The 26,442-nt window shown below is 36.5% G+C and overlaps 1 protein-coding gene across 7 annotated transcripts; it reads left to right on the forward strand.

Annotated features, from left to right (window-relative positions):
- dcaf6 (ddb1 and cul4 associated factor 6) lies at nt 1-26,338 on the forward strand. Of its 7 annotated transcripts, none has more exons than XM_058786389.1 (21): nt 1-429; nt 3,646-3,707; nt 6,383-6,475; nt 7,056-7,241; nt 7,358-7,471; nt 8,544-8,679; nt 8,945-9,156; nt 12,799-12,892; nt 13,747-13,863; nt 15,516-15,890; nt 17,372-17,545; nt 19,208-19,267; nt 20,873-21,125; nt 22,279-22,388; nt 22,468-22,804; nt 22,970-23,011; nt 23,892-24,030; nt 24,182-24,338; nt 24,457-24,545; nt 24,861-24,966; nt 25,718-26,338. In XM_058786389.1, the coding sequence occupies exons 1-21, from the start codon at nt 342-344 to the stop codon at nt 25,774-25,776; spliced, it is 3,003 nt and encodes a 1,000-aa protein (XP_058642372.1). In that variant the 5' UTR covers nt 1-341; the 3' UTR covers nt 25,777-26,338. The 7 variants fall into 7 exon arrangements, with proteins under 7 accessions (XP_058642372.1, XP_058642375.1, XP_058642373.1 ...); XM_058786390.1 differs by having other exon boundaries at nt 2-429; nt 22,468-22,780; XM_058786392.1 differs by lacking the exon at nt 19,208-19,267.
- The last annotated feature ends 104 nt before the right edge of the window (nt 26,339-26,442 follow it).

The raw sequence follows: 26,442 nt of genomic DNA on the forward strand, positions 1-26,442 counted from the left end.
AACATACTGCGCGTCTCTCCCTTCCATTGGCTTTGGGCTCGAGATGGATTTGACGTACCAGAGCAGCAGAGGCTAAAGCGGATAGCCAAACAAGAAGCGCAATATTTTTACTACACCTCAAAGCAATCATGCACAAAGTGTCGGGAACGGATCGCCGCGGGGGTGTCGATATCGAGAAGTAATATTTTCTCATTTGTCGATGAACTTATAGCGACTATTAGGCGCTGTAGAGGGAAACAATAATAATCAAACGCCACTGAAGAGGAAGACAAACACACAAGAAAAGCGTCTGCTCTCCCCTTTTCATCCATGCATGTCTCAACATTAGAGGTTTAAACACCATGTCCTGCTCTGGCAACCTCATTTGGGACGTACGAAAACGCACCATTGGATGCACAGATCCATATGCGGTCAGGACAAATTATTTAGGTAAGGAACTACGATCAATAATCTTGAAAATCAGCTGGGAGACTTGTTGACCACGACTTTCTAGGTGACAGCTGTCATTTGAGCTTGTACACAGGACAGGGACACTGGTTAAAGATCATCTGACCTGTTACTCTAATGCTGATCTGTTTTCAGAACGACATGTTTTCGGTGTTATTGGTTACATTTCAATACAGAAAAAAACTGAAATGTCCAGCTGATTTGTCTGGGAAGAGCTCTGTGCTAAATTGCATTGTGTTGATTTTTCGATTTAAGGAGAAGTACTACAGTTGAATTGACGACAGTATTCTCCTTCTTTTTCTGCCTTGTGATTTTACCTATTTACATTTTTAAAATATGCAAATGATTGTCCTCTCTCTCTCTCTCTCTCTCTCTATATATGTGTGTGTGTGTGTGTGTATATATATATATATATATATATATATATATATATATATATATATATATATATATATATATATTAGTCCTCATAATATCTTAATATCTTATTAAATATGCACAGTTGGATATTATTTTAAAAGTGAAATAGACTCCACAGAAAATGTCACAAATGTTACTATTGTTTAATGCTATCAATCTTTCACGAGTCCAAAATATATAAGCAAACATGATGTGGCATATAAAAATGAACCATTTATAAGTTATTATGAACTATAAAGTGCCAAGAAAAAAAGATTTTCAAAAAAATGCTTTGACAATTAAGAACAATATAGTTTAAGTAGCAGTATGTAAAAGTAGAAGGATCTACCTGTCATGAGCTATTAATAGGTTTGTGTTTTTGCATTTTACAGTATATATGCAAATTGGTGTATGCATTCATTGAATGTCAGCACAGATCTTTAGGGCAACAAAGTAAAAAAAATATTTTCAGTGTTAAGTACAGATATGATTAGCAGATATCTTTGATTTATTGCTGTGTAGGACTGGGACTGCCAAAGAAAATTAGCTACCTGGCTAAATCTGGCACATTTTGCATAGATATTTATCTATTATTAATGTGTAATGTTTCTGATTAAATATATAATTAACGAAATTAAATATATATTTTAGATCTTATTCATTTTTTGATAGAGATCCTCAGTCCATATCGGGATTGTAAAATGTTTCCAAAAAAGTTCATAGTACACACACACACACACACACTCATTTACTGACTCTTACATTGTTCAAAAACTGTATTTAATTTCTTCAGTAGAACATAAAATGAGTTATTTACTAAGTTAATGTCCACGCTGTGCTTTTCTGTACAGGAGCTGCTAGGCTCTAAAAAACAGCATAAAAATACCTGTGAGGGTTTGAAATAGAATAGTGATAACAGTGTTTTCACTTTATCTACGAGCGGAGATGCATTTTCACTCAGTATTACTATGTGCCTCCATAATCTTAATATTATGCTTTATAAGAATAAATAGAAATTGTGCTCATGGCTTGACAGTTAAGATAATCTGACATTATCTGATCTTTAAAAGTAATTTTCATGCAAATCACCAAATTTTACCCTACTGGTGAATTTGTAGCTCTGTTATGTAGCCCTCTGCAACATAACACTTGAGCTGAGAGACCTGAGAGAAGTGTCAGCCAGTCTTGGCCGACTTCAAAGCACGCTTATGTAATAGAATCCACCTAGTCTGACCCAAATATGTATTTTAGACAATACCAGTTTAGCTCATTTCTTCCCTGTACCCTAAGAATTAATTGCGGAATTCTATGTGATTAATGGATTGTGCCAATATGTTTAGTCTTTGGTGTCTGTGAGCTGTTTTACCCTGGCTCTCACATTCAGATAGTGATGATAGCATATAGTTCAGAGTGTTCTGTATTTAGCTCGGCTCTCGTTCATGTTATAAAGCCTGCCAATGCTAACAATTAGAAACGCATACGGTGTCAGCCAAAAAAACAACACAGAGTATTTCTGTTTTATGCATTTATGAATGGATTGAGAGCTGAATTGAACCTACATTCCTACAAATGTTAACCATGTCTAGTTTACGAATTCTAACCCAGTCAAGAGTTTCAGCTTTTGTTTTCTTGGCAGACCATTCTCTGTGATGTTGTACCATCAATGCATAGAGCAGTGTCATCTCAGGCTACTGCTGTTCTCCAGGCTCGCACCATTGAAAATGGTTGACCTAAGTTTGGCACTTGCTATTTGTAGCTCCTTATTACACAGGCTGAAAATACAGCCATGGAAAGATCTGTCTTTTACCAACCACACACAGATATCTGCTTGTCAGGATTGGAATAGAAACATAAATGCTATTAATGTTTCTTAATGCAAACATCATTGAATGCGACTTGGTATTGCAGTTGTAAAACACCAGTATTGTTGGGTTCTAAATCACAGTATTTGCATGCCAAATAAATCTGAGGTAATTTATAAGAGATTGGACAAGCAAAAAAAAACAAAACAAGACCCAAATCAGGGTGGTTGTCAACAGTGTATGACAGGGTGTTTTCCGTCTTTGTACAGCGACTCAGCAAATGCAGGAGGTAATGTAATAGTGTTGTGGCAGTTTTCCAAAGCAGTGAAGATATCAGCAGCCATTAACAATCATTCCAACCTTCTCAGCCACATAATATAGTTTTATGGTTGCATCAGCTTAGATTTACTCCATAAATGAGCTTCCAAACGTAGATTTGTGCCTATCACTCATATAAACTTATATATTGTATAGCTAACCTCAGCTCAGCTTTTTATTTGATCAAAAATGCAATGAATACACAATAGAATTTAAAATAAATATGAATTTATATATACATTTTAGTTTAATATATTTAATTTAATATATAAATTTAATATAATTTAAAATGAAATTTATTCCTGTGATGCAAAACTGAATTTTCAGCATCCATTAATCCAGTCTTCAGTGTCACATGATCCTTCAGAAATCATTCTAATGTCCTGATTTGGTGCTTATTATCATCAGTGTTGAAAACAGTTGTGCTGCTTAATATTTATGTAGAAGCTGTGAATTTTGTAGGAATTATAAGAAGCATTTACGGTCACATCATACTTGAAGATGGGGAGAAACCTGTTTGGAAACAGTCAGTTGTGCGGTTATATTTGGTGATGACTGAATTGAATGTGGGACAGATTAAATACTGTTCTTATTCTCTTCTGTAAATTAACAGACATTACAAATGACCTTGGATGTAAAAACTGCCACAGTAAAATGTATACATTTTTTTTCTTCATAGGCAGAAGAGAGTTTGTGCAACGACTGAAACTTGAAGCTGTTCTCAGTGTGCACGATGGATGCGTAAGTCTTTCAAGTCTTTGTTTCACCTGTAATGAAGTCTCTAGTTGTGTCTGATGCTCTTGCCCCTCAGCAATCTTTTTTATGTTGACTAATTTTTTTCCGTGATAAATGTGCCTGTCTGGGTTATATTGTCTCAGGGGAATCAGTGTGCTTCTATTTTGTGTGAGTGTTGTGTGTGTGTGTGTGTCTCTTTCTACCCACTTATCAGTGGCTCCTGTTCTTTATCTGTCAGTGATTTTAAACTCAAAGCCTGATAGGTGCCAGGCAGCCATTGGGGACATCATTTTGTCAGTGCTTTACTGCTGGGACATCCGACGAAGCCATGCACTCTACTTTAATTGCAAGCCTCACAAATAAACTCTCCAATATATCCGTTAACAGGCTTTAACAGACTGGAGCAGGTTTCAATTTGTTTGTGTCAGTGAAAATGATTCTGTATTTTGCTGTAGTCTGGTAACGTCCTTCATACTGAATATGGTAGTAATAATTAAGTGACCTTTATGAGCATTTGTGACCTAAAGATGGGTAGAAACACAGCAGGAAAAAGATTGCAGCACATTTAATGTGGTCTACCAAGGGCTGATCACAATATGCAGATACAACACATGACCTTTGTAAAGCCCCCGCTGGTAGATGCCATAATTACACCATCTGGCTGTATCTTTGAATTTATTATGTATTCTGATAAACTATCACTATCATTCAGAAAGTTTGGGGTCAGTAAGATTTTTTAAAAGAAATTAATTAATACTTAATTAATACAGAAATTCACATTAAAGTAGATATTTACATGCATATTATACATAATATTTTTTATTTCAAATAAATGCCATAATTTTGACGTTTCTGTTTATCAAGATATAGAAAACTGTTTCTTGAGCAGCAAAACAGCATCTTAGAAAAATCTGAGAAAAATCCTTTCTCTATTTTATTTATTTTAAAGTAAAATTTTAAATTGTAACAAAATTTCACAATATTACTGTTTTTACTCAATTCTTGCTCAAGTAAATGCAGCTTTGCTAAGCATATAAGTTATTTTGATATTAATAAGAAGACGATATTTTGAAGAATGTTGGTAACAAAACTGACAACAAAACTGGTAACAAAATTGCCAATAGCCGTTGACTTCCATTTTTTTTCTATACTATGAAAGTCAATAGCTACCATCAGCTGTTTGGTTACCGACATTCTTTAAAATATCTTCTTTTGTGCCCAACAGAATAGAAGCTCATGCAGGTTTGTACAAATGAAGGGTGGGTAAATGATGACAGAATTTTCATTTTTGAGTTATCTTTTTTAAATAAACAACTAAACAAATAAATGACAGAATGTGTAATTGGGTTGCAAGTAAAAGGTTGCAGATGTAGCATCTAGATATTGTTAGCTATAGTCTTCTAAATCTAGCTTTCACTTTGCAGGGGCTAAATGTTGATTTATATTCCTATAAATTAATGAAAAATATGTGTTTGACCATAAACTGCCTTTACATACTGTACATATCTAATTCTATCCCTAAAAAGAACATGGAATTTGTTCCTTTATTGCTTTATAAAAGCTATTCCTATTTATGGAAATTGCTAACAGATGCAGTTTGTTTATTCTGATGACCTTCCTCTTTCACTCTTTTTGAACTGTGTTAATTGATGTGAAAAATCAGGACAAATGCACAGAAAACCTGCTGTGCATTTTTAACTGCAAGAAGAGATAGGTGTCTTTTATCACCTGACGTGGGGTAATGTTTCAGGTTCCATTTTAGTCTCATTTAAAGCACACTCCCCGCGTTCACTAATGACACAGTTCAGGCTGCTTTCAACACTTGTTATTTTAACATGCAGTGCATCTTACTACATCTAACACAATCTAATTCCATCTCCCCACTACACAAAGCAGAGCCGCAGAGTGAAAAGCGGAAGAGCAGAATGAGGGATAAATGCTTAATCCCTCCCAGTGATGTTATTTTAGAAAGGCAGAGGTCAAAGGAAATGGACCCTGTGTGATGAGGTTTGAGCTGCTCTAGAAAGAGGAGGAAAAGCGTGTATCAGCCTTGAGTTAATGAAATATTGATCGCTTGCTCTTAAAGGCACAGGCAGCACATATTACCTCAGTCCATTTCAACTCTAAAACCTTAAAGCAGGATTTTATGTGATGGTTAAATAATGATTATATCGGTAGTTAGGGCTGGGTAAAAAATATTGATTTCTCGATTTTAATCGATTCTCATTTTTACGGAACAATATAGATTCTTAAATCCTGAATGTCCGAAGGTATGACAAAAGAAAGACTAAAACTTACCAACATCCGTATCCTGTCTCATGTAATTGCTCAACGCAACGTCATATTTACCTCAGAAAAAACATATTCAGTGACCATAAACTCATTTTGCTAAATATATGCACCATGTAATATATTAATTACAATTTTTACTGTTCTTCTTCAGTGTTTAATTTATGTTTTAATAAATCCATCATGTTTTTTATGACAGCCACCATTTAAATGTTTAAACGAATTGGAGTAGAAATATTATGGGTTTCATTCTGGTGAGCTATTTCTTTAAAGAAATTGATAGAGCTATACAAAATTATGGCACAGTTTATTGAACAGAAGAAATTAGCATTTTGTTTTAAGAGTAATCAACATTGTTGTTTATATTAGCTGGTTTTTATGTTTCTTTAAAGGTTAACACCATATCCTGGAATGAGACGGGAGAATACATCTTATCAGGTTCCGATGACACTAACTTGGTTATCACAAACCCTTACAACAGAAAGGTAAGATAACAAATTATATAAATAAAACTGTATTTCACTTTAGTAATGTGTGCTAACGTAGGCATTGTCTTAAATTATTGGATTATTTTTAATCCCTGGCGTACATGTTGTTATTGGAATATATTAAAATTTTTTAATTATTATCGCTATCGGTGGATATCAGATATGATTTAGTCTAATTTACATATATGTATAGATGACCTTTGCTGTCGTTTAATACTGATTTAAAGTTAATCTGTCATAATTAAATAAATAACTGTTAAATGTATTTTTTCATGCTGTCCTTTTTTTAAATATTGATTTTAAGTTTATAGTGAATTAAAATAAATTCTATAGAATACAGAATTTTTTATATAATCCATTTATTAGTTATAGGCAATAACGTGAAATAATTGGTTATTGATAATTGATAATTGTCATCTGCATCCATCAATATCTGCCAGATGTTTCTAGAAAATAATCTAAAATGTTGATGCATTGAATTGCTTGATTAAACCACCCCTGTGCAAATAAGTGGCCTATTTGTTGTTGTTTTTTGTTCAGTTAAGTTAAAATTAACATACTGTACTTTTGTCTTTAGGTCAAGACGACTATTCGTTCTGGACACCGGGCCAACATCTTCAGCGCAAAGTTCATGCCCCACACTAATGATCAACAGATTGTGTCCTGCTCAGGAGATGGCATCATTTTCTACACACACACAGAGAAGAGCCAAGAAATCAACAGGCAGTGCCAGTTCACCTGCCACTATGGCACTGCTTATGAGGTACGATGTTATGAGAAGGAAATAAAAGCCACAAAGAGGGATTGTCTTTGTTTGCAGTTGACATGTGGTGAGGTGGAGGTTGATGTTGATTTTTCTCTTTCTGTTTCTGTCTACAGATAATGACGGTGCCAAATGACCCATATACCTTCTTGTCCTGTGGAGAAGACGGTACAGTGAGGTGGTTTGACTTGCGGATGAAGACGAGCTGCACAAAAGAGGACTGTAAAGATGTAAGAAGGTTTTGAACTTCCATCATCAAACACTGTACACACACGAGCTCAGCATGTTTCTTTTTGGTAGTGCTCTGGGGAGGAGATCTGAGATCAGGCTCCCCTCCCACACCCTTCAGTCTCACCATTACAGCTGGTGAATAACACTGATGCAGAACCTGCACCTCAGACACATTTTTGAGGAAGCAGCATCCAACCTTGATTTTTCAACCCACAGAGTGTGTGCGGTGAGGACGCTGTTAGCCGGAGGGCACAATTGCTTTCTGTTGCTATCAGAAGGCATTTTTGTGTGAGGCAGAGACAACAAGCACATTGCTTGTAAGTGCTGTTTGGATCTCTGCTTGGGTTCTGCCAGTGGCAGGGCTTCGGCTGTTGAATAGGTTTAATATTTTGAATAGGAGAATTTTGAATGAATTCATAATAAATAAACAAATAATCAAATAAATGTCATTTGGTTGGATTTTTTGTTATCTAATGGCAAGGTTTTTAACCTTTATTATTTGTGAAGATACTGCAATTTTTTTTATACTCATAATAGTATATACTTATAGCATTACTGATCTCATGCAATAACATTTCATGCAATAACTGTTTTCAACATTGATAACAATAAATGTTTCTTAAGCACCAAAAAGAGCACCAGAAATCATATTAGATTTAATTCTGAAGAATAATATAACTCAGAAAACTGGAGTAATGGCTGATGAAAATTCAGCTTTGCCATCAAAGAAATAAATTACATTTGAATAATTATTAACACAGAAAACAGTTATTTTAAATTATTATATTTAAACAGTTTTTACTGTATTTTAGATCAAACAAACGCATCCTTGGCAAGCACAAGAGACTTCTTAAAAAATGATTACGCTTTTAAACATTAGTGTACATTATTGATTATATTCCAAACGATACTGTCAATCAATCATGTGTCTAAAAAATTTGACCTTTGTGTTTGATTCAGTAATGTTTATTAAAGATTTCCTGATTGATAAGTTACTATCCACATGTTTATTCCTCTCTTCCTCTCTATGTCATTCCCCACTTTCTCTTTTTCTCTGCTGTTCCTTATCAGGACATTTTGATTAATTGCCGGAGAGCCGCTACCTCAATATCCATTTGCCCCCTGGTCCCCTACTATCTTGCTGTGGGCTGTTCAGATAGCTCAGTGAGGATCTATGACAGAAGAATGCTGGGAACAAGAGCTACGGGTAAGAAATGATTCATGTTCAGCATTTCAGCCTTTTGTTCTTCTGTGTATCCGGTTCACGGTGGAACAAATATGTGCCACGTGATTTAATGATCTTTTATATTTAGCATTTGGAGTCAGATATGGATCTGTGTCCGTTTCGATTACTGCAATTAGAGGTCTTAAACTCTCAGAACTGTATGAAGCATTCTGTTTCTTCTTTTAAACTAGAAAGAAGTCCAAATTTTGAAGTGACTTTTCCTAAAACAGATTTTCTGTTTCACTAGGTAACTACATGGGCAGAGGGACAACCGGCATGTGTGTACGTTTTGTCCCAGCCCACCTGTCCACCAAATCCTGCCGCGTCACCTCTCTGTGTTACAGTGAAGATGGACAAGAAGTGCTGGTCAGTTACTCCTCTGACTATATCTACCTGTTTGACCCCAAAGATGACCAGGCCAGGGAGCTCAAGGGCCCTTCTGAAGAGCGGCGAGAGGAGGTAAGCAGATATCAGGAGGATGTCCACTGGCCGTTTTTTACAGTTGAGCTTATAGTGTGTACCTGAGGTAATTTGTTGTCAGATCAGAGGTTGCATTGACCGAAATGATTTTTTTAGAATTTGCTTTACATCATTTAGATAAAAAATACAGTATCTGCTCTATTGCATTTCACTACTTCAGAAACATTCCATTAGTACAGGATGCTAATAGCGATTAGCAGTGAAGAAAATTAGATTTAAAGCACCCTGTGAAAATATAGACACACAGAAAGATGTTAGTGAGGATTTGTGTAGAGAAACGAGAGAATTCAAGTGTAGACCGGTGGAATAATTAATGGGAAATTCATTAAATCAGATGACCAGATCACAAGAATACAGTGTCTCTTGTTATTTTCACATTGTAAGAGCAGAACAAAAAGGAAAAACCCATGAATCTGCAACTCAGCACTTGACAAGACTGCAACAGCTCTTGCCACAGAAGTTCTTGTGATATCAGCGTCACATTGAAAATAACAAGCATTCAGATGTTTTCATGCCAAATTAAAGGAACAGTTCACCTAAAAATGACAATTTGCTGAAATGTACTCTCCTTCAGGCCATTCAAGATGATGAATTTGTTTCTTCATTGGATCAACAGATTTGGAAAAATGTAGCATTACATCACTGGATCGTCTGCAGTGAATGGGCGCCATCAGAATGTCCAAACAGCTGATAAAAACATCACAGTAATCCACAAGTAATTCAAACGACTCCAGTCCATCAATACAGTCTTGTGAGGCAAAAAGCTGTGGGTTTGTAATAAAAAAATCCATCATTAAGGTGTTTAATCCATTGCTTTAATTTAAAATGCCAGTCCATAATCCATAATAATGCTTCTTCCAGTGAAAAAGTCCATTCCCTGTTGTCCTCTCTCATCAAAATCCATCAACAATGTTTTTGACAGCTCTTTTTTTTTTTTTACTTTTAAACATCTGTGCCTTTTTACTCTCTTAATTCAGACGAGACAACTTTTTCACTAGAGAATGAAATATTATGGATAGAGGACTCGTTTGAAGTTTAAAAATGTATAAATGATAGATCTGTTTCGTACAAACAGCTTTTCACTTCACAAGTTGTTAATTGATGGACTGGAGTCGTGGATTGCTTGTGGATTATTGTGATGTTTTTATCAGTTGTTTGGACTCTCATTCTGACGGCACCTATTCACTGCAGAGGATCCATTGGTGAGTGAGTGATGTAATGCTACATTTCTCCAAATCTGTTCTGATGAAGAAACAAACTCATCTACATCTTAGATGGCCTGAGGGCTGAGCATGGGTAAATACCCAGCAAATTTTAAAATGTGAATCTTCATGGTAAACAAACACGATTTTAAAGGTAACTGTACTAGTATGTGAAAGCATGAGACCCATGCATCCTCTGAGTACATGTACTTGACTACAGACACCAGAGTGCTGCTTGTTCACTCTGAAGCATTCAGACTATGTATCATGTAATGAAATTGCAACCTTTTGTGGTTTATTAATCGCATAAGACCATATCCTACTTCCGATTTGGATTCCATCATTTGTGCAGCCCTAATGGAAATGGAGCCAGACATCTGAAAGTCAAGAGCGATTGGTCTGGGGGCAAGTGTGTGCTGTTAGTCTGTTCATGCCTAAAGCAAAATCTAAATAAAGGACTTCTGAAGTTCCCTGCGCACTTGTCTCATGCACTCTGTATAATCCTCAGCAGTACTGCGCTTCAGTGGTGCAGTTTGAAATGAGTTTTGTAGAGGATGTCAGAGAGGATGGATCAAACGACATTGATGCTATGGTTTAGGATGTGGATCACTGATTGCTGCGCTGCTGAAAGATTTTTCCTTGTTAAGACCAGGCCAGGGAATGAAAATATGTAATAGGGAATTTTATATCTTAATACCATATTGATGTTGTAACAAATGTATTCAGTGAGTGAAATTGGCATGATTACATGAACCTAAATATATTTTCAAAGTACAATTCATTTATTTTATGTGTAAAACGTTTTTAATGAGGAGATGTTTGACTGAAGTTAGACAGGCTTTGTGATCGTTACATCGTGTACTAACCAGGCGTGATGCAACACGTTTCCAGCAACAATTATCTGTCACAATGTGTCACGTTTTTGATACCAGTGAAGACAATCACAGCCAATCCACGAGAAGCATAACATCCATGCAGATTCATTTAAAAACAAGTTTCTTTCTCTTATGCTTATTTATTTGGTCAAACATCAAAAATGTCTATTTTCTTTTGCATATATACTTAAACAGAAGTCTCCTTAAACTAAACTGCCAGTCTACATACTCCGTATACTCTGTATTGGGACTATAGTGGTGAAATTTGCTGGGTCACCGCTCTGGTCCCTTCAGCTGTTGTACGGTGTGATCAGCTGTGTCCGGATCCCCCGCGATCAGATTCCTTTCCAAATAGAGGTGCAGACACACGCAGAGCTCCACAGCTGAGACAGAAATAGGCACCCAGTGCACAATGACTGCCAGCGAGAGTGAAGGAGCTCCTGTTGACTTCAATAAATCTAAACTCTTTTGAAATCAGTGAATGTGGAGCTAAAGCAATGTGAAATTTTTGAGGGCTTAGTATGGTTTACTTGTGTGTATGGTATTCAAACTCATTGTAGGCAGCAGCGATATTAGAGAGGGGCCCTCTTAGGACCTATATAGCATAGCCTATTCATTAGAATGAGGCCCATCTAGTACAAAAAAAGGCCCTGCTGAGGAGGTCTTGTGAAGTAATGTGCACAACTACTGGTTAAATCAATCAAGAATTCAAATTTACATTTTAAATATTACATCTTTTTTAAAGAGTCAATCTGAGTACTGTAGGTTTTACTTAAAATAAATGATGCTTTGCATTAAACCACAAGCACCTTAACAGGCATGTGTCCTTTCCAGCCTCTTAACTAAGTAAAAAAAGAATAGCTCATTTTATCCCTCAATGTGAAGTGGAGAGAAGCTGCAGTGCTCATTATTAGATTATTTTTAGAATGAACGCATTGGTCTCTGATGTGCTTTGTTTGGTCTAGTGTGGCTGTGTTAGAGCCGGTACTTGTCTTGTTAATGCACCCTAGCACCCAAAATAGAGTGTCCTGACTGACTGAGATGGTAAAAGTGAGAGAGTGAGGCACGTGGCAAAGTGGCCTCAATAGTTTATCCCATCAACATCCCAAGGTCTTTCACTTTTTTCAGACCAATGACCCTTTGTTGGATGCAGAAACCACCTGATACATATTGTTTCAAATTAAGTGTTGCTTTTTAAAGGGATAGTTTAGCCCAAAATAAGAACTCATTGTTTACTTTCCTTTTACTTTTCAAAAATTACTTTTTATCAAACAATGTAATAATTGGTGAACCCCCTGTAACACACCTCTGGTTTCAATCCATGATGGCAATTCTGTTTCACTTTGCATTGTACAGTAGCCAAACCCTCTTTTACCATTATGAGATCTGCCCTCATTAAAATGTTTGTTGGTCATACTTCCTACAAACGTGCCGGACTAGATGATTCTAAAGTGATGTCAAGTCTCGGGGTAGAGAGTGTTATTTTTAGGGCATGTGAGAGGTTTTGACTGTGTCTGACAGCTTGTTGATGTGTCTTCCCACAGCTGAGGCAGCCCCCGGTCAAGCGCTTGCGTCTGAGAGGCGACTGGTCAGACACAGGACCGCGCGCTCGGCCTGAGAGCGAGAGGGAGCGTGATGGTAAGATGAGAACGTGCATGCACGCCCTGTCTGTGTCACAAATACTCAGCACACTCAACACACACTGATGGTACATATACACAGGCTGTACATAAACACTGAGGGCTCTGTTTACAAACACATTTATTGGGTGACTTCAGATTAATGCACCAGGAATAGATCCACAGATATGTGTGTTCTCGTACTTGTCAGAAATCACAAATCATTGATCGATTTTGTTTATTTATTTTGGACTAAAAGATGTTGTATAAAGCAGCTTATTTTTATGCTATAATCAGCACTTCCTAGTCTAGCTAACTCCATCACTAATAAATTCTGTAAATTTGAAAAGTGTAACCCACCCCACACTGTTTATTATACCTATTAGGAGCATTTCATAGTCAATACAAAATTTTAGTTTTATTTGATTTGATTTATTAGCACTTTCTACTTATCCACACCCCATCAAAAAGGTCTGTTATACTTTAAAACTGTATTAAAATGTTAAAGCATCAAGGCTTTGTCTACCATAGTTGTTTACCACAACTCATTTGCACATCCACTTCAGCTCCAGCTGTCTCCTCCATGAACAGAGCTGTTGTCTGCACTGGCATTCTCCTCTGCAGTCTCTAGTGTCTCTCAATACATCTTTAATCTCCCTCAGTACCTCTGACTTTGAATATCAACAGCTTAGTTTGTCTAAGGGGAGCTTGTTAGCTTTTCACAGGGATTTAGTCCAAAGACTGCTTTACTTCACTACTTCCTGGCATATTGCAGCTGGCTCTTGATGTAAACAGCAGGCTTCCAATGCTTCTGCTTTCTGTGATTTAGGTTCTGATCTGGTTTGATCATGAAGAAGTTTGTTATCTTTACAGGAGAACAAAGTCCAAATGTATCGCTCATGCAGAGGATGTCGGACATGTTGTCACGCTGGTTTGAAGAGGCCAGTGAGGCCCAGAGCAGCAGAACACGTCCTCAAACTCGACCCAGAGGTAAAACAGCTCAGGTCCACACTGAATATGCTGAATATACACACTATGGATATACTGATATATTCTTCAGAGTTCTTTTCAAAGTTTTTTTTCGTTCTTTGATTTGGGATAGAAAGAATTTTCGTATATGTATCCCATTTGCACCACTGAATAAAAAAAAAAAAAAAAAAAGGTACTTGCGACTTTATCTCACAATTCTGACTTTTTTCTTGGAATTATGAGATATAAACTTGCAATTCTGACTTTTTCTCAGAATTGCGTGATATGAATCCACATTTGTGAGTTATAAAGTCAGTATTGTGTGATTTATAAACTCGCAATTGCAAAAAAAAAAACAGAATTGTAAGATTTAAACTCGCAATTCTGAGAACATGTCAGTCTTTTTGCCCCTTCGTAATTGTTATAACTCGCAATTGTGAGTATATGTCTCACAATTCTGACTTTTCTCAGAATTGCGTGATATGAATCCACATTTGTGAGTTATAAAGTCAGTATTGTGTGATTTATAAACTCGCAATTGCAAAAAAAAAACAGAATTGTAAGATTTAAACTCGCAATTCTGAGAAAAAGTCAGAATTTATCTTACAAATCCAACTTTATTTTTCGCAATTGCGAGTTTATATCCCACTATTCAGACTTTATAACTCACTTGTTATAACTAACTTGTTAGTTTATATCTTGCTATTCTGACTTTGTAACTCACAATTGTGAATTTAAATGAGTCAGAATTGCGAGTTTGTATTAGGACAATTCTGAGAAAAAAAAAGTCAGAATTGCGAGATGTAAACTCACAATTACCATTGTTTATTTTTTATTCAGTGGCAGAAACGGGTTTCCATAGTATACTGTTTGCGAACATAACGACGAACATAACGACAAACATAACATACAATACCGACCTCTCAATAACAAAATAGCATCTGGTCATATAGAGATGTGGATATGTTTGCACAAACTCTGTAATTCTGCATTCCAGTCGAGTCAAGTAAAGTCACATTTATTTATGTAACTTTTTATAGATTTGCTTTAAAAAAAACATTATAGATTGCTTTAAATCAAGCAGTTTTACTGCATTAAATATGAAAAACTGTGTCAGTGTCACTTTCAGTTAGAATTACAACTTTACAACTTTACAATAAAGCAGCTCTTCATTGTGTACAAATTTTGACTTGCGTCTGACTTTGAGGTGGAAATGTTCTCTGGTTGATTTCATCTGTTCAGTCTGTCAAAGAAGGCAGAACCCCAGAGCACACTTTGTTATAAAATAAAAATCTTCATGGACCAATGGTAGTTTGAAGATGTTAACAAACTTTTCTGGAAACTTTGCTTTGGCAAGCTGTTTCGAAATCCAAACAAACTTTCTTTGGACCTGATTTTGTTTTTCAATGACATCACACCAGATCATTTAGTTTGAAGTATATTGCGGCATTAAAAGCTCTTCCATGTGACTTACATCGGCATTGCACAATGGAGGCAATTTCAACTTTGACCCTCTTCGTCAATAAACATCAACCATTGAATGGTGCATTGAAGCATGTATCACACGAAAGAGTGTAAATCGTGGAATTAAGTGTCCTCTGTTAAAAAAACCCCTATGAATTCAAAATTTACTCTTAAATATAAGACTCAAGGTTTGATGATTTTTTTCCCAGTTACGGCCGCTCGACCAGAGGGAACATCTGCAACCTCAGAAACACACACTCAGGCACAGGAGCCCACTGAGGTCTCAGCTGAAGGTGCGATGGAGGTGGAGACACCCTCCTCTGATCCTCCACCTACACCTGCTGCTCCTCCTGCACCTGCAGAGCCTCTCCCCAAGTCTATCTCCTCCTCCTCCTCAGGCTCCTCCTCCACTGTGACAGCTCCTGCCCCCTCCAGCTCGTCCTCCATGGAGAGCGCTGCTTCCTCCTCTCTCCTCTCATCCCCAGACACAGAGCAGAAGAGCCAGGATGAAGTTACGCCCACTCCCTCAGCCACACCCACTCCTTCAGCCACACCCACCCCATCTAGAGAGGCAGCTTTATCTGGTAAGTCTGTCACAGTTGGTAAAACACTGAAGAGTGCATTCATCTTTAATATGAGACAATGGCCATGTTTACATGCACATAATGTTCCATTTAATGTCCATATATTATGTTTAAACTTTTATTTTAAAAATAGATATTTACATGCTTCACAGCGATTAAAAAGGGGTTTTGAGGTCAGTAAGATTTTGTTAAAAGAAATTAATATTTTTATTCAGCAAGGATGCAATCAGTTGATTAAAAGTGACAGTGAAGATATCGGCATATTAGAATGATTTCTGAAGGATCATGTGACACTGAAGACTGAAGTAATGGCTGCTTCAGTTTTGCCATCACAGGAATCAATGACATTTTAAAATATATTTTTAAATATAAAAGAGTTATTTAATTTTAAGTTATATTTTACCATATAATTGTTTTTAAAAACCAAAGTAGTGGCTTAATTCAGATCATATGATCATATTCCAATAGTAATCAGAATTTTCTAGTGCATGTAAATGCAGTCATTGTATCTCTGCTCCATAAAGACGATGTGCTTATAATGAACTTTTGGTAACACTTTACTTGAAGGGGTGTGCATAAGTCTGACATGACACCTTCATAATCATGAATTATGAAGGAGGTTTTATGCATGTTTATGACAACTGTCATTAAGTGTCATTCGCTCAGTTATGTCATTTTTAATGCAAAGATGACATTATTTGACCTAACCCTACCCCTACCCCTACCCTTACCCCTAACCCCTAACCCTAGCCCATAACAAAGACATCTCAAACAATGTCATCTTTGCATTAACTGAGCGATTTGCATCTTTGCATTAACTGACACTTAATGACAGTTGTCATAAACATACATAAAAACCCTTCATATTTTTAGATTATGAAGGTGTCATGTCAGTCTTATGCACACCCCCCTTCAAGTAAAGTGTAACCGAACTTTCAAATCAAATTCATTTCATCCCATTTATATAACTGGTCCATTTATCATGTCTGCTTGCTATATGTCTTTCAACCATCCAACTCTATGCATTTTCTTTTTTAAGACCTATGTGCTGACTGATTTATTGTCTTTAGGTGGGGTTTATTTTTTTGAACATTGTGTGGCGTTAGGGCCTGCATCAACAATCACATAAACCGAGGCAGGATGTTACATGTAGTGTCTTTTGTCTTCTTTTTTTATTGAATGATAAATCCCTCCTTTTTGCTCATCGTGCCATTGCAGACATTTTTATGTGTGCGTTTCTGTTCATGCCCCTAGAAAGAACATGTGTGGACGTGTGAGTGTAATGCACGCTTTTTGATTTTTTATGGCGGGTGATGAAACACTGCAGTCTTGTCTGACATCACTCAGCCTACAGCTTCAATCTTTAATTTGCTCTTTTACCCAGCATTCCTCCTTATCTATGATTTGCCTCTCTTCTTTTTCCCCATCCCATCAATTTTGCCATCCTGCTCTTCTCTCTCCCTCTGACCCCACACTGTCAGAATATGGTCCTCGCAGGCTGCCGGTAAGTTTAGTGTGTAGACGTTTGCAGAGGCTGCTTCTCCTGTCTGATCCCCCAGGACAGGGCAGACGCTCAGTCCCTTCTGTACCCGCGACCTCCAGCACAGAGAGCTCAGCCCAACAGGCTGCTGCTGCTGACGCAGGCCCCCCTGCAGGTTACCATCTCCTCCCAGCCTGCATCCCCGCTCTCCTTTAACCTCCTGACCCCTCTGGCTGCCTGTTTCATGGCTGTGCTGGTTTGCTGCTGCACCTCTGGCTATGGAGTGTGTTCCTCTTCCCCTCTGTCACACAGACGCACACACATCTAATTGCTGGTCATTCACCAACAGCAGAGCTCTGCTCCAAAACCTAGTGAGCTGCCCAGCTAGGTGACATTTTTAGACAACTGACTCAAAAGCTGCCCAAAGTCATGATGCCATGTGTACTTTCCTTTGGCCAAAATATTAGATGGTATTACACACATATATTATTATGAAATATTCTCGCTGTTTAACATAGCTTTTTCCATTTTAATGTATTAAAATGTAATTTATTCCTGTGCTGAATTTATTCCTGTCCTGCCATTACTCTAGTCTTCAGTGTCACATGATACTTTAGAAATCATTCTAATAAGCAGATTTTGGTCAAGAAACATTGTTATTATCAGCATTGAAAACAGTTGTGCTGTTTAAATGTTTTTTTTGTGGAAAACGTGATACATTTATTCGAAAGAACAGCATTTATTTGAAATAGAATTTTGGTAACAATGCAAAAATCTTTGATTGTAAATAAAGGTTTTAAGGGAAAAAAATCTTACTTTTGAATCCTTCTGTATCATACACTGACTATTTGGACAAATTGACTTTATGGACAAGTGTCCACATCAAATGCACCTTGATTTAGGACAGGGCTTTAGAAGCTAGCTGCCTGTGTAGTCGGTAGTAAGTGAGGCAGTTTACTAGATCTTGGAACAGAGCTCAGATGTCAAACATATGCATATACTGCCATCTGTTGATTGATTCATCGGAAATGCAATCGCATAATTACATATAAAGTTGGTTTGTACTGTTTGATGTTGGCAGTTTTTTAGTCTCCAATTTAAACCTTGAACATTGATCCATGTTTATCTTGTTCTTTTCATACCGTCTCTTGTTGAACTTCCCTTTGCAATATTCCGCAAAATACTTCTAGTGTTCACTTATTGTAGACACATATGAAATGGTTAGAGGCAAACTGAACATATTTGTTGCTTTTTGAAGCCAGGCGCTTCAGGAAAAGTTAATTGTATTCCATAACCCTACTGTGTGCAATGTATTTTCTGTGCTTAAAGCATTGCAGCATTAGTTCAGCAACATCCTGACATCACAGCTTGCTGGTTATTCGCAAACTCTTTCCAAAAATTAATGACTTCTGGTTGCTTTGTCGCTGCAAGTCAATGTGGTCTGGCATCTGAATAAATTTTTTCTACCACCATCAGTTTGAACCCCTGAACTTCAGATTGCTGTGTGACTTGTTTATTCTGCCTGAAAGTGAATACTGCATTAAAGAAGGCTATGCATCAGTTTGTTCCTGATAAATTGTGCTCTTGTATTTGCTCACCTCCTGGATGTCATTTCACGTTTTTTTAAGGAACAGTTTACTCAATCTGTAACCCTTGGCTTTGTGTTTATAACTCAGAATTAAGCCTCCTAGACTCATCTTCACAGAGTTTGTGGCTTTTCAGATTGTTGTGGCAAGGTTTTTTTTGCCGTGTGTTTCCTGAGGAAGTTCTGCACTGAAATGTTTGTACTGGCTCTGTTGTTGTTTCAGTTGTTCAGTACGTCTTATTTTTGTTTCAGATTCTCCCTCATCTGTGGTAAACAAACAGCTCGGATCCATGACTCTGGATGAGGAGCAGGGTGCGTCCTTTCCTCTTTTTTTTTTCTTCTCCTTTTGCTCATTTTCGTTCAATCCTTTGCGTCTGTATATTTCTGATTGAAGCGGCTCTTGTCCTCAGTCATCTTAAGAAGACTCTGCAGATTTGCCTCTGGGTAAACAGAGAAACTTCAGAAAGATTCAGAGGCTTTCTGTCAATCATTTTCAGTCAATGGACATACTTTTTCCTCCCCTCCTGTGGGGCCGAGTTCACATCAAGCTCATCTTTCAAATAATGTCCTGAACACAGGGACACATGATTTTTTTCCCCTCACTCTCTACTTAATGAGTTCACCCTCTATGAGACTGATGTGGGCCTGTAACATCAAAATTTAGCTTAAAGGGGTCATATCACATTTTTTTTATTGACCTTTTGAAGTAAGCATTTATTATGCTATAAAAAAAACATTCTGAAACATACTAGTAATTACAGAACTCAAAAATAGTTCAAAAATAGTATTTAACGAAACTAAGCTAGAAAAATGAATTGTTCTGGATTTTTCAAATGTTTTGAAAGAGCTCTCTTATGCTCACCAAGGCCAAAACAGTAAAATAAAAACAGTAATATTGTGAAATCTTTGTACAACTCAAAAATAACTCTTTTCTGTTTTAATATACTCTAAAATCTAGATTATTTTTGTGGTGACATTACTCCAGTTATTACTCCAGTCTTCAGTGTCACATGATCCTTCAGAAATCATTCTAATACGCTGATTTGAAATACAGACTTTTAAGTTTTTGCATTTGTTGTTTTTTTTAAAATTATAAATTAAATTGATTATAACAAAAAAAAAAAAAGTATGGTCCTTGACTAACATTTATTAAATTTAAAAAAAAAAAAAAAGTATGATTTGACTCCTTTAAAATGACTTTGCTATTCTGCTTTGGAATATGGAATGTTTCCTGAAAACCCAGGAAACACCGATTTTGGAGATATTTCTTCTTTACGGCAGTCCTCTTTTCTCCATGTCTGTGCTTTTCCCCCTCAGAACAAGAAACCTAAAATTCTCTTATTACTTTCAGTTGCATTGTGCTAATTCTCTTTGCTTTGGATTAACTGCTTGCAATTGTTGAACTTTAACAAAACTATAATTAAATTTTTGTAGCCTGAAGTCTATCTGCGCAGCTCACTTTGCCACACATTCTTTTCTTTTCTCCTATTTTGTCTACTCTAGGCACCATGTTTGCCACAATATAAATAACGGTGAAACCGCACGATTCTCGATAGCACAGAAAAATGAATATGCTGTTATGCTCATTTATTTAAAAGATTAACCATTATTGTATTGTATTAACAAATAAAAAAAAGCATTAATATTTCTCAGTGAAATCTGAGCATCTGAAGCTGCCATCTGTGCCATTCTGAATCAAGGTATTTCTCAGTACTACAATACTTCAGAAACACTAGTATTGGTACATTGTTTTATTTTAGTATGACCTAGGCATCCCGTGATAATTACATTCTAATATTTCAGAAAAGCTGCTTCTGTGATTAACTGCAGTTGTGACAAATGTAATGTTCCTAAGGAAAGCACTCTTTCTAAAAGCTCAGTTTTACATCCCACATGTTTCCTCTGTCTTCCCTCCAGGAGGTGCAGAAGCAGCAAGACATGTAATCAGTGATCAGAGTACAGGTGTCGTTGAAGCTTCCCTAGACACTAAAGAAACTGTGCCATCCACATCAGCGCCTTCACTTGGCACCAGCCCCGGCTACAGCGGCGGCAGCAGCAGCACTCCTCCAGGGACTGGGCGGACTGGCACAGCAGAACCCATCCTTAGTCTGCACTACAGCACTGAAGGCACCACCACTAGCACCATCAAACTGGACTTCACGGATGAGTGGTGAGTGACCAGAGAATCAGCCTTGATCTCAGCACACAAATCATGCCCACAAGCCCTTAAGAGGCTTGCTATATAATACTGAGTTTAAAAAAAAAAAGTGTACCACAAAATAATGCAATGAAATGCCTTTCTGTTGCATTGTTCAAACAATAAACATACATTAGGCTACAACTAGTTTGATCTGATTCACAGGCAAGAACTGGTTCTTTTAATGAATCACTCATAAAGACTCACAAAATCGCAATATAGATTATTTTGAATCCATTAATAAAAACTAAAATTAAATTATTTTTAGTCGTGTTTAACCCAAAATGAAGTTTTGTGTACGTAAGTTTCTGCATTTGAAATATAAATTTTTCATGTTTTCTCTAAGAAATAAACAGCGTTGTTGTTGACAACCTATAATTAAAAGCCATTTTCGTTAATTGAAAGAAAGCTGAAATAAAACAAATATTAGTTGAAATAAATTTTAAATAAATGTTTTAATTTGCTGAATTTTTTTTGGGTTAAAAAATTTGGAATGTTGCCTTGGCAATCAAATAAAATAAAATAAGTTGAAGTATTAAAATGGCTAAAACTGAAAAATAAACGGTAAATGGAAATATTGTTAATGTTAATTAAAAGGAAAAAAGCTAAATTAATTTGCATTTATTGAAATAAAGCTGAAACAAAATAAAATTAAATACTAGATGGAAAAAAAATGAAATTAAGATATATTGCCTTTGCAACTAATACTAAAATTACCAAAATATAGTAAAAAGAAAGCTAAAAAGAAATATCAAAACAAAAATGAATAAAAATGTCAAAAGCACATTACAAAATGACTAAAATGAAAACTGAAAATATAAACATTATAATATATTGTTATTGTAATTATTATAATGTAGTAATAACATCATTATAATTATAATATTATAATTCAAAATATTAATAAATACTATAATAGTATATAAATAATACTTTGACAAGTCAGACGTCAAGTTTGTTATAAAAGTTATAAAACCAGTTCACAAAGACCCATTCCTGTGAATTGCAAATGATTGTCTGAAATTGTCTTTGGCATCCTCCTTTATTTAATTGTGAGTAAATTATTTTTAAGAATGGCATTTTTTTGTAAGAACAAATCTAACCTTTTTTTGTTGACTATGCACAGGAGCAGTCCAGCGTCCAGTGCCAAAGGCAGCAGTGGAGGACAGAAGCCTGGGGAGGTGGGTGAGAGCCAGATCAGAGAGGAGCAGCCCAAAGGTCAAACCTCGGAGCAAAGTGAGTCTACAACCACATGCCCATTACTACAGAATTTGCTTATTTTTGGAGGTTATCTTAACTTTTCTCTCTTAATCAGGTTCAAGCTCACCCTCAGGGAGTCAACCCACACCCGATGGGAGCCAAACTGTAGACAGTGGCATGGAAAAGGCTTCCATCAGTTCTCAAAACAGCACCCCATCGGCAGCACCACCAGAGGGCCTGTCCACCGAAGACACCGCTCGACCCAGCGCTCCATCAGAGGAGCTCCAGGCTGCTGGTTCGGCGGAGCTGAGTGAGCAGTGCAGGAGGAGCGAGACCGCTGGAACGGGTGGCCAGGGTTCGACTCAACCATCCCGCAATCAGGACTCTGATGACAGCGACGACGACCCCATCCTTATCCCTTCAGCCAGGTACAGAGGAGGTCAGGGACAGAGGTATGGACTCTCGTCATGTCAAGATGTTTAATGATGCAAATCGTCACAATGTGTAGGCAAATGAAATGACAGACGGGAAGTCCCATAAAACATGAGAACATGAGTTTATGCTAAACAGCGTTATCTTTTGGACAATCATAAGTAAAATGCTACTCTTCTCATTAGATTTAATTACAGAGGATCAGCTGTAGGTGATAGGATGATAAGGTACTGTAATATTTCTGAGATGGACACTAATATAACCTGAGTGCAGATTTGATTTGCTTTTCATTAACCTGGTATTCATTTTGTGTGGCTTTGTAAAATATGCTATTAATTATATAATGTGTGTGATTTTAGTAGTTCGTATTAACCTTATTTCTGCCTGAGAGTGTACAAAATGTTTGCATAATGACGCTTTGTTTAGTTACTAATCAAGTAAATTAATTTCATGCATGAATTTATAAGTTACCTTAGGTATAGTTGTTTGGAGTTCAAAAACTGTATTCAGATTTTCACAAAAAAAAAAAAGTTGAAAATGTTGTGCTGCTTGATATTCTTGTCGAACACGATACATTTTTTCCAGGATTCTTTGAATAATTTAAAATAACAGCATTTATTTGAAATAGAAATCTTTTATAACATTGAATAATGTATAAATGTCTTTAATGTCTGTTTTGATTAATTTAATGCATCCTTACTGAACAAAAAGTATTAATTTCTTTAAAAAAAAATTCTTACAGATAATGTCAAAAAGCTAACCTTCCACAGCTCTCTAGAGACATCAGTGATTCATCAGATTCACTCAATAAAAATCTCTCTTTTAAAGAGACCAAATACAGCTTTAAGGCTATTGACTATTATCAGCTATTATATGAAATATCAAAAACACATCATTGTATGAATTTAACATTTACTGTTATGTCATGATATGTGACATTGTCTGCAAAAAATATATATTCAGATCAAATATTATCTCGCTCAATGCTGTTTAAGTTTGTGAAAATTGTCCATCCTGGACTAATATTATGTTGAGTTGTAATGTGTCTTAAAGTTGTTGTGCATAGATTTTTCATGAGCATTGCTCTGCATGCTCTGTTTTTCATAGACGCTCCGCCGCAGCTCGGATCCAGGAGCTGTTCCGCAGGAGAAAAGAACGGCGAGAGATGGAAGAGAGTGAGACTCAGAATATCAGGAGACCCTCTGTCAAGATGATGTACAAGGGCCATCGCAACTCCAGGACCATGGTACGCTGTCTGTTTATTGTCTCATGCATATTTCTGTCACTTCTTATTAGTTCTAGTACAACGAGAATTCATGATTGATTATATAATCATGTAAAAAAAAAAAAAAAGGATTAACAGATGTTTCACTTTAATGAGCTGACTGTGCGTGCAGATTAAGGAGTCGTGTTTCTGGGGGAATAACTTTGTGATGAGCGGCTCGGATTGTGGCCATATCTTCATCTGGGACAGACACACAGGAGAGCACCTGATGCTGCTGGAGGCCGACAACCATGTGGTCAACTGCCTACAGCCTCACCCTTATGACCCCAGTGAGCAAAAAGATGCCTGAAAACAATAGAGATAGAGAGACTCATGAAACATTTAGGTTTAGATGATTTGGATCACATCATTTTGTCTGACATTGTGTTTTTATTTTTTTTTTTACAGTTCTTGCTTCATCTGGAATCGACTATGACATCAAGCTGTGGTCGCCTTTAGAACAGTCACCGTCATTTAACAGAGTCCTTGCTGAAGAGGTATGGATAGTACTTTCTGTTTAAGTCTGTGACGAATATCCTGTTTTGATTCTCCAGACTTTAAAATGTGCATTTAAATGCATATAGTAACACAAACCTGTTGTTTGTTTTGAGATGTAATTAAATCCCCACTAGATGGCACTAGAGCTCCAAGTACTGTGGTTGTCTAAGGGACTGTGTCTGCTTTTATAGAGGAAAATACATAAAATAGAGGCATTTTGAGGCAGTTGTATTGGTATATCTATGCCGTTGCTATACGAGTAAAGTGATGGCAAACTCGTGGATTTAATTTCCTGAGTTGTTTGTGTGCTGTAGGTGATTGCTCGTAATGAGTTAATGCTGGAAGAGACGAGGAACACCATCACCGTCCCTGCTTCCTTCATGCTCCGAATGCTGGCATCATTAAATCACATCAGAACAGGTGAACTTCCTCGTGTCCCTTTTTTAACACACTGACTGTATACATACAATGAGATGAGCCCAAATTTAAACCTTGGCTTTTTTCACTTAAAGCTGGAAAATAAAAAATAAAACAGGAAGTTAATGACCGAATGAGCAAGAAATATAAGATTCTGAACAACCTCTAGATTTTTTATCAAATATGTAAACTACTGTTAAAGAGTTTGGGTAACACTTTACAATAAGGTGTCATTTGTTAACATTAATGTATTAACTAACATGAAAAAAACAATGATTAATACATTTATTACACTATTTATTCATCTTTGTTAACGTTAGTTAATCAAAATACAGTCGTTTGTTAGTTCACAGTGCATTAGCTAATGTTAACAAACACAACTTGTGATTTTAATAATGCATTAGTAAATGGTGAAATTAACGAACTAAGAATGAACAATAATTCCACAGCATTTATTAATCTTAGTTAATGTTAACTAATGAACCTTATTGTAAAGTGTTACCCCAAAAAAAAAAAAGTAGTAGTCAGGGTTATTCAGCTTAAGTGCTGCTGCCATTAAAGTAAAAGATACTAAATACTAAGAAATTTGGTCGAATTATTATCTTTTAAGATAAATAAAATCTCATTTATCAATGATATTGATTTAACTGACCAGCATTTGTCACTGGATACTTACTCTAGCATTTGGTTTTACTACCTTGAACAGGTGTCTAAAAGACCGATCTTTCTTCCTCTTCCCTTCTGTTATCCTCAGACCGTGTGGAGGGTGATCGTTCAGAAGGCTCTGGACAAGAGAACGAGGATGAACAGTAGCCCTTCTGCTACAAGAGAATGGTTTTTTGCTACAGTGCACTTGAGCATTTGAGATTTGTACAAGTTACAAAATAGAGTATTTCCTTGTTAGTTCAGTTTTTGGCATTATTTTTTAATGAGACTTTTCGTACTAATTACTCTATATGAGAGTAAACTGCGTCTGGGGAGTTCATGCGAACAGGATGATACGTAAGAAATTGAAAGATGTGACTAAACGGCTGGTGCTTGAGAGTATTTAAGTGCAATATTAATTTGTTAAACGGTTGAGCTTGGAACGGTGTTAAGTGTGAAACTTTATTGTAGCCTCAAATGAAGAACTCTGATGTTTGTATACCAGGAATTATGCATGTCAAACATGAGTTTGCAGAAAACACGTTCTCTTAAGTCTTTACCAATGTTGGCTCTTTTTTTGTCATTATTAAATCTTGCGTTGCACAGGGATCTTCTGCCTAACCCCAATTACAGGTACTACTTGCAATACTTCATTATCCAAACCAGCCATTATACATTGTTACACTGCAGAATGTTTATAAAAGTTTATTAAAATGAGAACAATTTTTGACTCGGTGTGTACATAAAACCCACTGCTGTCTAGCCAAATGGCTCTAGCATTAGTTGGCAGGTCGTGTTTCTCTCTCCTAACAGCACAGATGGCCTTTGTTGTGG

The sequence above is a fragment of the Onychostoma macrolepis genome, chromosome 09, assembly GCF_012432095.1.
Source record: "Onychostoma macrolepis isolate SWU-2019 chromosome 09, ASM1243209v1, whole genome shotgun sequence".
Taxonomy (NCBI): domain Eukaryota; kingdom Metazoa; phylum Chordata; class Actinopteri; order Cypriniformes; family Cyprinidae; genus Onychostoma; species Onychostoma macrolepis.

Excerpts from the sequence above, each read along its gene's own strand:
- dcaf6 (XM_058786389.1), top strand. The coding sequence starts at position 342 with ATGTCCTGCTCTGGCAACCTCATTTGGGACGTACGAAAACGCACCATT. Across the intron at positions 3,708-6,382 it reads TCAGTGTGCACGATGGATGC|GTTAACACCATATCCTGGAA; the intron begins GTAAGTCTTTCA and ends GTTTCTTTAAAG. Across the intron at positions 24,546-24,860 it reads ACAGAGTCCTTGCTGAAGAG|GTGATTGCTCGTAATGAGTT; the intron begins GTATGGATAGTA and ends TGTGTGCTGTAG.